The sequence below is a fragment of the Myxocyprinus asiaticus genome, chromosome 4 (genome assembly GCF_019703515.2).
Source record: "Myxocyprinus asiaticus isolate MX2 ecotype Aquarium Trade chromosome 4, UBuf_Myxa_2, whole genome shotgun sequence".
NCBI classification, from domain to species: domain Eukaryota; kingdom Metazoa; phylum Chordata; class Actinopteri; order Cypriniformes; family Catostomidae; genus Myxocyprinus; species Myxocyprinus asiaticus.
In genome coordinates this window covers 25,114,443-25,126,968 of record NC_059347.1, presented here as the reverse complement: position 1 = coordinate 25,126,968, position 12,526 = coordinate 25,114,443, and the positions used below count along the sequence as shown (strand labels likewise).

Sequence of the window (12,526 nt, the reverse complement as noted above, 5' to 3'; positions counted from 1 at the left end):
ATAAGGCAGAAATAGTATTTGTAGAATGGTAGTATGCTATTATGAACACAGCCTTTCTGCACTGTCCTTTTGACAAGCAGAGTAATAAAAATAGCCCATGTATTGCCACTAATGATAAAAGCATGCTTTGTGATCTGCAGGCAAATCAGCATCTTCTCTGAGACCTACAACAGGTGTTGTTTTGATTAGTCAATTTGGCACAAATAACAAGTTCACCATCACTAAAACAGGAAGACATGCTTTACCCAGAATAAAGCAATGTAAAAAATAAATACATAAATAAATACATTTTGGATTATCTTAAAGGTGCACTCAGAAATGTATTATGTTTTAGACTTACACTGACACCTAGAGGCATGTTTGCAGCATCATTTAAACAATAGTTTTCAGTTACCTATATGCCTGTCACATATTCGCTGTTTTCTGTCTTGACTTTTATGTTGAAATTCTGGTTTAGTTCCCTGTTCCTGTTTCCTGTTAGTTTTGTAGTCCTTTGTAGAGACTATTTCCTCAGCGGCTCCGCCCCCAGAGACTATTTCCCCAGCGGCTCCGCCCACTTCTCCAGAGACTATTCCTCCAGTGGCTCCGCCCGCTCCCCCAGAGACTATTCCTCCTGCGGCTCCGCCCGCTCCCGCAGAGACTATTCCTCCTGCTGCTCCGCCCGCTCCCCCAGAGGCTATTCCTCGTGCGGTTCTGCCCTCTCCCCCAGAGACTCCTCCTACAGCGGCTCTGTCGCCTGACCCTGTCCCTGTCCTGTGGCCGCCTCCCAGGACTCCTGACCCAGGCCCCACAAACAAGACAGCCTCGATGACTATTGCGGCCGACAAATGCGACCTCCAGAGGATGCAGCCTTCCAAACGAGACACAGCATTGATTGCCTTTGTGGACTAATTAAACAAAAAAATTGCATGACATATTCTTGTAAAATGTCAACATGAACGATCGACAGATGTAGGTAAATTTGTACCAGCTCGCTAATAACTCTACATGCCAATATGTACATGACCGATTTTAACTGACTGAAGAATGGTGAGTGGAGCACTAGGTCACACCCACCGATGACGTGGACCAATGGCAGTAAGAAGGTGAACCTTGTTATCACTGATGAAGGCCTGTGTGCCGAAACATGTCGGTTGAAAAAATGTTCTCTCCTCTAAAAGAGTTACTGGATTCATTCTCTGCATTTGTAAGGTGTTTAAAAGCCAGTCAGAAGTTTTTCTAAATGTTTGCTCCAGCGAGCTGCTACAAACCACCGAAACAAACTAAAAAAACACCTACTTTTCGGCCAGATTTAGTTCTAAATGACATCACACCCATTCGTTCTTCGATTTCATATGAAGTATTCCTTGGCCTTAAGCAACAACCACCCTGAACACCTTAGCAACTACATAGCAACATGCTAAAACACTCCAAATACCTCAGTAGACTCCCCTGTCCACTGTGTAAAGTGCTTTGAGTGTAATTTCAGAAAAGCGCTATATAAATGTAACGATCATTTGTTCATTCACTCAGTAACCAATTACTGTAGCAACGCTCTGTCAGCCACCCACAACACCCTAGCACTGTGACAGTGAGCACCTTTAAAATGTCATTCTTATTCATTTTAGTTTATCTCAAGAAAACTACATTAAATAGAATGTCTTGCTTCGTCAGCACGAAGTGGAGAGTATAATCTAGCTCTACTGCAAGGTAACAAAAAATTTTAAGTCATACGCTATAAATACAACATAGGGGTCATTGACTGAGGTTTTGAACAGACCATTCACATCCTCTCATTCCACGGTCTGTTTGATGGAAGCATATTGATCCATCTTACTCATGAGTGGCTTTATTGAATCATCTGAATAATCTCTGTGATTGATCAGGTGCAAAAGTCACTGTTGCCAGTGATAGCATCACATGACAAGGGCAATCAGCCTGTCATTCTTAACCCACTCTGTGGTTTAGCTCAACTGTAAGAGATTTCACAAATTAGAAATTAGGTTGTTTACTGTTGTATAATATTTCACTAGATATTTTACTCCTACATATACTTGCTTACCTTTTTTCTATTGTTAAAAAATCCATGAAATTGTTTGACGAGCACAGTATAGTTTTCTGTGTTGATGTATTCCCTATTGAAATAGGAGGTTGGGGCGGGACATACAGAAGGGCTTGTACCTTGTTTAAAAACAGCCAGGTGTCTTTATTTTATGTCACAGCCATGAACATGATTTGCTACTTGCTGTTGCTATTCAGAAGTAGGTGGTATTGGTGGGAGAGACATTCCTAAACTAGAGAGCATTGGATAAAATTATTTAGTGCAAAATGAGTCATCAACATTTTTGGTCCATTTTCTCAGAAAAGACTGTAAATTATGTAGCCAGTGGTTGTAAAGAAACAACACAGGATACAAAAATATATTTTTAGGGGTTTATTCTGATGGCTCTTTAAAAAAAAGAGAGAGAGAAAAAAACAGCAGGCGATGGGGCCATTTATAAAAAAAAACTATTTAAAAAAATTAAACGGTAAAATGAAAAATTGAAATTAAATACGGTAGAGGCTAATGTTAATTGAAAATACAAACAGGGCATGAGCCTAGCCATATGCTTCAGCATACATCACCTTAATGCATGCTTATATAATTCACAGCATTTTATGCATTTAAGTACTTGCTTAAATCACTCAAAGCATTGTATGCATTTTTAACTAGGCTTTAAGGACATGTATAACCATTTAAACAATAAAATTCTCATTACACATGTTCACATAATTTGGTCTATAAATCATTTAATAAGAAATTATTAATTATAAATGTACATACCCAATCCTCGCATGTGCACAGAACGTGGTCAGTCTCAACACATGCAATCCATAGGTATTCTTCAAAAACAAACCATATCAAATACTCAATTTTAACATACAACTATTCTGAACACATATTTAATGCAATTTATAAGCATTTTGTGTAAAATTTGATATTTACCTGTCACGAGATGTTTGAAGGAAGGACTCAGATGCAGAGAATATCAAATGATACAGTTTTTATTGAAAACACAGAGAAAAGTGAAATGATGGATGATAATCAACTGGAACCTGGCACAGGTTGCAGAGCTGGCTTGAGACTGAAGATGAAGGTGATGAATCAGGGAGGTAACACCCGGGCAGAGAGTGACGGCAAAAAATCCAATGGAACAACAGGGTAAGTAGTCCAGGGTAAGTAATCCACAATGAGGAATAATTCCAGAGAGCATTAGTCCATGGGAGAAAAATCCAACATCAAAACAGAACTGGGAGATAGATAAAAAAGAAAACAAGACCAACTGGGAGGCAAGAGTGCAGAGACAGGTTAACTAACACTATCTGGCTCACACGACACAAAAGGGAGAATATATAGGCACAGTTAATAGGGAACAGGTGTGGGTGACTGCCCCACGAGCTTAGCGATAAAGTGTCTCCAAGGAAACACTAATCACGCCGGCCACGTGGCAGAGGAAAACACATGAGGAGAACGAAAATACATAGACACACAGAAATAAGCCAGTAACCCGAACGAGGCTGTTACATTACCCAAGAATTCTCAACCAATGAACAAAACCGGGAGCTCTCTTTTACAACGTATCGCTAACCAGCACACACATGCAACACGAGAGAGTGCCGAAAAGCAGGTGTTGCAAAACTCCGCTTGGCTACATTCTTCCCTGCTAAAAGTCATTGTCCCCGATGACTTAATACATATTGTTCACTTCTTTAACAGCTTCCCTAAAGAACACACTACCCAGGCTTGTTAACACCTGAGAGAAGACTTCAGGACTGAGTGAAGTAGCATTGCATGCTGATTTTGTCTCATTAAGAGTGTATGCCAGCATTGGCTCTTTTAGTTCTTCTTGGTACTGATACAAGCCTTTTCATCTCTGGTTCAGACACTCTAGGAGCTGTGCCAGTGTCAGGTTCAACCATCTCTGGACCCGACACTCTAGGAGCTATGTCATTGCTAGACTCAACTCTCTCTGGTTCCGAACCTTGTTGTTCAATATTCCCTAAAATCAGTACAGGTTCACTTATAAGGACTTCAGCAGCTGACACAGGGTTTTCAGGGTTCACTTTCTCCGTCTCTTGCAGACTAAGATATATGACCTCTTCTAGCACAACAAAATCAGGATCAGAATGCACAACCTCAAGCTGCTCAGAAACAGATTCTCCCCTCGATTGTGGTGTTGTGGGAGAACAGGTTTCAGTCATCTCTGGCTCAGGAACAGCGTTAACACAAGAGTGCAAGTCAACTCTATGGACTCTCTTTATAGGAGCACCCTCAAGGGGCTCAATAGTATGTGTGGTACCTTGCACATCTATGACCCTCTATACAGTACGACCCCATGAATCCTGTATTTTGTTCCTACCCAAAAGTCTGTAATGCAAGTATACCTGCTGACCCACATCAATCACAGGGCAATAGACCCTGTCATTCAGCAGCCTTGTGTTCAGCATATTCCATGGCTTTTTCATAAGCTTCTCTCAATATGTCTGGGTGAATCACTAACCAGTCATGTTTTCTGTCCACAGTTTGCTCTTGACCTTGCACTGCATCTATTGGAAGATGCAGGTTGACTCCAAATAGCAAGTAATGTGGTGGGTACCTAGTGGTCATGTGGTGTTACATTATAAGCATAAACCAACTCAGGGAAGTGTTTTGGCCAACACTTTTTCTTTTCAGGGGGAAGTATACGTAATAGATCATGGAGTGTTCTGTTAAAGCACTCGCACTGAGTGTTTCCCTGAGGCCGACAGGGTGTGGTGCAGGTTTTCTTTACATCATATTATTTACACAGCTCAGCAATCACGTTGCTTTCAAAATTTCTGCCCTGATCAGGATGCAATCGTTCAGGCACACCATATTTCATGAACCACTCTTTCAGAAGGATCTTGCCAGTGGTATCAGCCCTCTGATTCTTGGTTGGAAATGCCTGTGTAACTTTGTGAAAACATCAGTCACAATGAACACGTTCTCACGGCCATCAGTGACAGGTTCAAGTACAGTAAAATCTACTGCCACTACTTCAAGGGGCTTTGAAGCTGTGGCATCTTGGGTAAGATGCATCTTTAACACTTTTTTATCCACTGCTTCACATCATTATACATGCCAACCCAGAAGCATCGTTGCCTCAACAGGTTTAGTGTGCGCTCAATGTCCTGATGTCCCATACTGTCATGAACACTTTCAAGGACCTTTTCTTTCAGACATGAGGGTAAGAGCAGCTGTTGACATTTACCACGCTGATCATTCACAATGTGATACAGCAAGCCATCCAGCTCTCTAACACACTTCCACTGCTTATCAGTGATAGTACAGACTTTGATAGACCAGATCTCTGACGAGTGGTGGGCTTTTTTTTACATTCCAAAAAGGTTCTGAAAGAACTGAGAGTGGGATCTTTCATTTGAAAATCCTTCAGTTCAGCTGTTGTATAACCCAGCAGATTAGACGCACTTCCTTAAGGGTTACTGCCTTCGTCTAATCCATACTCTAAAGCACAAATCTGTCTAACCCTACAAAAATGCTGGGTTATTTCTTCAATCCAAACACTGGGTTAAGCCTGTTGGGTCATTTTATTGGGTTATTTTCTCAGTGTTGGGTAGTTTTTGTGTAACCCAGTGGTGTCAGAACAGCCCAGCAGCTGAGTTACCTGACCCGGGCTTTTAGGATCGACTTCAGGAGTGAGCGGTTCTCAGCACTAGCAAATTGGAGGATTTATTCGGTGAAATAAGGTTTTCAGTCAATGTTTGTATCTATATAAATATTACTGTACACTAGAAAATGCAAAGATACTGTTCCATAATCAGAACAGGACAGCTCATATGACAATACTGTTATTGGATGTAATGCTAGCTTCATTCACTTTGGCTTTGCTAACTTGTTATACCCACCGGATCTTGAATACATTTGTTATACACCTTTTCTGACTTTTGAGTGATGCAAACATCTCCTTTTGTCAAAATTCTTCTTAATTCAAAGTCTATAACACCTAGTCTACACCGCACGTGAGCAGTGCGTCACTGACACGAAAGCCGTTTCACATCACTCGCGTCACATGCTTCAAGGCTTCAACACCGCTCAACGCAAGTGTCATGCAGAGCTTTGACCACATGAAAAGCATGGGTCTGAGAACATGTATTTGAGTAGAGCAGAAAAAAGACCTTGGGATTTATTTGCAGAAAGTATTAAAGTTAATGTCCTGGGATATGCTGGAGTTTTTAGGATGCTCAAAAACATGAATGGAAATATTAATTGGTAAAAAAAATTATGAGAAATTCAATATCGTTTTTAAATATTTCTTGTTGCTTTGTATTTTAAAAATGTGATCAGTGAGACAAATGCTTAAAAAAAAAATCACAAACTGGAGCAAAGTTCAACCTGTTATTGCACAGACGCATATTTATTAACCGTGCTTCCTGTATTCTAATGATGCGGAATTGCTAACATTTTGGGCTTATATATTTCTTTAACCTTTTCCTTTCTTTATGTCTGTCTTTCATAGGTTAAATATGTGTGAAATAAATATTGTGATGTATCTCTAGCAGGCTAAGATGTAAAGGCATTATTGCCTACATCCTGACAAAGCAATACAGGCGTACACTTAGATTTCGTATTTATTTATTTAAATTTAATTAAGTTTGTGGATTTTTTTATTAATTTCATACATGAATTATTATCAACATCAAATTAAAGTTGAAAATGAGCAAGGCACTCAATCTCCAATTCAAAATTATTTTATTATGCAACAAATCATTACAAAACTAATGCATATCAGCAGACTAGCTGCCTTTGTCAGGGTATGAGAACAAACACACACCAGTATCTTATTTTAGAGATACTTAATTGGCAGTGGCCAATGAGCTTCAATCATTAATCAATCATTCAGTTAATCACAAAGCAGAGTATATTCACATCCACATAATATAATATAAAGACAAAATACCGCTCGAAAAAGTCAACAACATCATCATATATATGCAAAACAAAACACAAGCCTAGAGATGGCATCAGCAGCTGCATTATGCCATCCTGGGCGGTATTTCACCTCAAAATCGAAAACGGCTAATTAAGTGATCCATCTTTGCTCAATTGCACCAAGCTTGGCCGGTTTTAGATGGCACAGAGGTTTGATATCTGTGATGACCACAAACTTGGAACCCAGCAGATAACCAAAGAATTTTTCAGAGATAGCCAATTCACTTAACTGGAAAACACTCTGGTCTATAAATCATTAAATAAAACATGATTTATTATAAATTTACATACCCAGTCCTCGCATGTGCACAGAACATGGTCTAACTCCACACATGTAATCCATATGCATCCTTCAAAAATAACCCATAACAAACACTAAATTTTACATACGACTCTCAACACATATTAAATTCAATTTATAAGCATTCTGTGTAAAATGTTATATTTACCCAAGAATTCTCAACCGTTGACAAAACTGGGAGCTCTCTTGCACAACGTATGTTCTCATGTCTCTAACCAGCACACATGAGCAACAGGAGAGAGTGCCTGAAAGCAGGTGTTGCAAAACTCTGGTTCTTAAAGGGGCCACTTCCAATATATGATAAGAGTGAAATTACATGAAATTTCTCCACTTGGTTACAATTATAAAAGCGTGCATCTACTAAAAGTTCAATTTTGTCAACTTTTAAGAGAAACCTAGCATTTAGATGACCTAAAAGCTAACAGACATGGACTAAAAGCCACAAAAACTAAAATGTTCATCTCATCTAACACATTTATATTCCTAAAACCTTTTTCCATTCCCATTACATTGTGGTTGTGGAAACGTGAACATGTTCAGTTCTCTTTTGTAGTTCACTTCGATGCTGTGTCAAACTGATGTTATGGAAACAAGTTTGTGGGTCACGAAGCCCTATACAATTGTAGCAGGATAGGCTGTCACCTCTCTGTAAAAGTGATTTGTCACACCCATCATGTGACTGATTATGATCAGCACCCATGCTTTTGTGTATTTTAATGCTAAGACATGTCACCAATGAGTGTGTCACAGTCATGTGGCCGCCTGTTCTGGGGATGGACTGAATCGCCTGCGAAGCATGTGCTACTAGCGGTTTGGCTAACTGGTACTCTTTGTTAACATAATGATGCTAACGTTAGCCTACCTGTTGTAATCGATTTTGAAGATGCTTTTCAGAGCATTGTTCAATCTTAGGTATGTCTAATCTTTGTTCATTCTTTGGCTCTGCTTCAAGGCCAAATTTGTGCATGGTAGTAGGGCTGCTCGATTATGGCAAAAATCATAATCACGATTATTTTGGTCAATACTGAGATCACGATTATTAAACACGATTACTCATCGACTTTGAAAACATCATGCATTTATTGAACTTTTTTTTTTTTTTTTTTACTTTTTATTGTATTTTTAATAGTGGATTTCCTTGAATAAAATTCAACTGAAAAACAATATGTAAAACATGTAAAATATATATATATATATACTTAAATAATGTAAAAATAAAAATAAATTAGATCAAAATAAATAAGATCAACTATGTTATAGTGCATTTCCTCAACCAACTGAAAACTACTAAACATTTATTTAATATATAAAAATGATAAATAAAAATAAATTAGCCCAAAATAAATTATATCAAATATGTTGTAGTGCACTGCCACAGCCTACTTAAAACTCCTATATATTAAACATTTTGGTAAACTATATTCAACATATTCCAGTCAGTAACTAGAAAGAAATTAAAGGATGATTTAGGCCAAAATGGCTAATGCTGGTAGGGCTGATCAAAGTAATCTTTTAAAAGTTTTTAGCCAGAAACACCAGCCTGTTTACATGGTCTGGTTTCAGAGATGAGCGCAGGCAGATGACAATATTTCCACCTGTGCTGAAGACCTTGTGAACTTGTGGTTGGGATGCACAGGTACTTTCTTGCCAAGTTGGAGAGCCGTGGGTAGAGCGCCCGGGATTCCCTCCACCAGTCCAATGGGTCCTGCTCAGTGTCCAGTGTCCCTGCCTGGAGGTAAGACTGTAGCTCAAGAGCTATGGCCTGATCCTGTTGCAGAGCAGGTCCTGCAGCATTGCCTACAGTGACCTTGAAGAAACTGCCCAGGCCCTTCTTCTTCTTCTTTGGTCCAGCAGCATCATCCATGTCATCAGCAGGCATCACTGCTGTCTCAAGAGGGGTCTTCTCCTTGGAGTGGACATATATTATAAAGAAAATAGGAATGACATGTTTAATCTGACTAAATGGTTATGGTTATTAACGTTCATACCTAGAATTACATTATAACAATTTGACAACACATTAATTCACGTAATTTTATTTACTGTCATATCTCTTTTTTATTTATTATTATTATTATTATTACTACGATGACAGTCATCACCATCTTCATCTCAGTTGTCAGTCTGTCTTGGATGGACCCTCGATTGTCTTCACTGATATATTGTAGCGTGAACCTCGGGTCCAGGGCAGAGGCCATGTCAAGCAGCTCTTGTGTTGCTGTGTCATTGTATTTGTCATTGAGATCTACTATCTTCATTTTGATGCTTTTGGTGAGGTCTGTGTCATCCTCCTGCACTGACAGTATTGAGCTGATGAAGAGGTGGAGGGTTGGTTTAAAAAAATACACACTTACATATTTCTCCCCAGAAAGTGCATCTGTGAATTCAACCAGAGGGCTGAGAGACTTCTTGATGGCCACCAGTACATCAATGTCCTGCCACGAGAGGATGAGATGTCTGACTTTTCGGTCATTTGAAAAGACCTGGGCAATGGCCTTCTGCAGCTCAAGGACCCTGTCGATCATGGCCTGCCTAGATCCCCTTCTGGTTGAACATTCTGTCTTTAGTGAGTGTTCAGGCAGATTCAGCTTCTTCTGTGCCTCTGCGAGCTCCCTCTTTTTTTTTCCAACTATAGAAAAAGCTGCTAACCAGTTTCTTGCAGATCCCCATCGCACGGTCAATCCTGGGATCCTTCATTGCATTCTCTAAGATTACAACATTATATATTTAGTATCATGATGATCATCATAACCTTCATTGAAGTATCATTTGGCATTTGGTGTGTGTGTGTGTGTGTGTGTGTGTGTGTGTGTGTGTGTGTGTGTGTGCGCGCGTGCGTGTGAGTGAGAGAGAGAGAGTGAAATCATCAGAGTAGCTCACACGACATATGTTAATTACATATTGTTATAATATTTATCATTATTAGTGTGTGAGAGAGAAAAGAAGAGAGATCATCACAGAGTAGCTGACCATGTTAGTTACTTATTATTCTTATTGCTGTTGTTAAAATTACATATTACGCACAATCAGGAGGAAGGAATCCTACTCACCTATGGCTAAGTGAAGTCTATGCCCGAAGCACTGGAGCCTCATCCATCCATTGATGTCATTCGCCTGCTTTATGTTTGAGGCATTGTCCGTAGTGATACAGACGAGCTTGTCCTCCTTTAAGCCCCATGCAGCCATCGCTTTCCTCAGTCCATGGGCGATGTTTTGCCCCGTGTGGTCTTCAGGAAAAAAATGCCGTTTGGAGACACTTCGTCTTCAAATTGAAATCGGCGTCGATGTAATGAATTGTAAGACAGATGTAAGGCTCCATGGTGCGGCTTGACAATATGTCTGTTGCAGTGGCGAAGTATTCGGCTGTAGACACATCATTTGCAACTTCCTCACGGCATTTATTATATAGGGCAGGCAGTGCAACTCTGGTGAAATGGTGTCACGATGGCATCGCGTAACGCTTGTCCAAAGTGTTTACCAGTTTCTTGAATCCCTGGTTGCTACCAGTGCTAACTGGACACATGTCTTTTGCTATGAAGAATGTGATGGCATCTGTTATTTCTTTATGTCTGTGAGAGCAGGATGGGTAGGACGTTGCATTATAAAAAGTGTCCTTAATCGATTACTGTTTTGCGGTGGAAGAAGTCGCTTTACATTTCGCTGTTTTTTGTTTGTTTATAGTTTGGTCATAAACTACTTTGTGATTGAATTTCAGATGATTAAACAAATTGGTCATATTTCCATCTTGCACGTTATTTCTTTTTGTTCCACATCGGACTCCATTGACTCTTGAAACCAAATTGTTTCCAAACGGCTGAAATGGTTTTACCTTTCTTGTCGACCAAAGGCTCTCTTTCTGTCATCTTTGCTCGAGCTGAACTAAAAATGCCACAGCCTGGCGGGCAGTGAGTTTGGCCTTTTAGGGAGGGGCGAAAGTGCACCGCTGTAAAGAAAAATGGCGCGCAGTTTTTAAAAAGACAACAAGAACATTGCGAAACAGAATGCGGCACAATAATCATTTCATCTCGATTATTTTGTTTTCATAATCGTCGGGAGGCCATAATCGAAATTGAAATTGAAAATTCTATTAATCGCACAGCCCTACATGGTAGTTCATGTTTTATGTCTTATTTCCCAGTTTAATTGGCATCCTCTTGTGTGAAAGTCAACTCGTAGCTGCTTGTATGTTCCCACACTGATGTATCATCATGGGTTTAATAAACAATCACATATTTGGTGCGTAAGCCCATTTGATCTGTGGGGGTGCCTGGGTCGGTTGTATTATTATTATTATTATTATTATTATTATTATTATTATTATTATTATTATTATTATTATTATTATTATTATTATTATTATTATTATTATTATTATTATTATTATTATTTATTTATTTATTTATTTTTTTGTGATTTTATGGTTTCATTTTAGGTACACCTATTGGTCTGGTATAACAAGCGGTATCCTCCCACTGCCCAGGTTACGAGTGTGTGTGGATTTCTGGGACCTATCATCCCTTTTTTCAGCTTGCGTCTCTGCTGTTAAGCCTCAGCCCTGCAGTTGTTTTATTCTGCATTTGTGTATGATTCTTCAGGTGTTGTGATGTGTAATTGTTCTTCCCTCATAGCAATGTGTATGCAGCCAGAAGACCTGTGACTTCACTTAAATATTGCATGTGCAATTACCAAGTATTGCCGCTCTATTGAATTGAATCCTCCCTGATTTTATCCATTAAAAAAATGTTTTTATAAAGAATTTATCTTTAGGTATTTGAACTCACATCTCTTGCCCTTATTACATGTAGAACGAACCTGTGTATAAGAGTTCCCTGGGTGAAATTCCCAGGGTGGCGAAGACAAGTTTATTTATTTTATTTAATTTAAAAACTTGACCTGGCATCTTTACTTGTTGAATGCCACTCGCCGCTCCACTCGCCACACAATCATGCCAAATTATTGTCTGATGCTGATTAAGCCATGCCTAATAAGGAGTAACATCATGGGCTCCTTATAAGCGCCTGCATGACGCCATCCTTTCAGATTTTCTCCACTTCAAGTGCATAATTTTGTGTTGTTCTATCAACTCATGTCGAAGCGAGGATTATGTTCTCCTTTTTGAGTGGCAACATGTTAGGGCATCATTGGAATCAGCTTTTCTTAACCTGAATTAAAAGGATCATTTGACATTGTTAAAAGGTTGGCATAACATTAATGAAGATGTGAACACCTAAAAATGT

The 12,526-nt window shown here is 39.3% G+C and overlaps 1 protein-coding gene across 2 annotated transcripts; it reads right to left on the bottom strand.

The window, feature by feature from the left end:
* Positions 1-6,731: 6,731 nt before the first annotated feature.
* Positions 6,732-11,194, bottom strand: LOC127432883 (E3 SUMO-protein ligase ZBED1-like). Of its 2 annotated transcripts, none has more exons than XM_051684389.1 (3): positions 10,340-11,194; positions 9,392-9,994; positions 6,732-9,195 (listed from the first exon to the last, which is right to left on the bottom strand). In XM_051684389.1, exons 2-3 carry the CDS (start codon positions 9,812-9,814, stop codon positions 8,812-8,814), a joined length of 807 nt encoding a protein of 268 aa, XP_051540349.1. In that variant the 5' UTR covers positions 9,815-9,994; positions 10,340-11,194; the 3' UTR covers positions 6,732-8,811. The 2 variants fall into 2 exon arrangements, with proteins under 2 accessions (XP_051540349.1, XP_051540357.1); XM_051684397.1 differs by having other exon boundaries at positions 9,644-9,994.
* Positions 11,195-12,526: the final 1,332 nt, after the last annotated feature.

Excerpts from the sequence above, each read along its gene's own strand:
- LOC127432883 (XM_051684389.1), bottom strand. The coding sequence starts at position 9,814 with ATGATCGACAGGGTCCTTGAGCTGCAGAAGGCCATTGCCCAGGTCTTT. Across the intron at positions 9,196-9,391 it reads TGACAACTGAGATGAAGATG|GAGAAGACCCCTCTTGAGAC; the intron begins GTGATGACTGTC and ends GTCCACTCCAAG.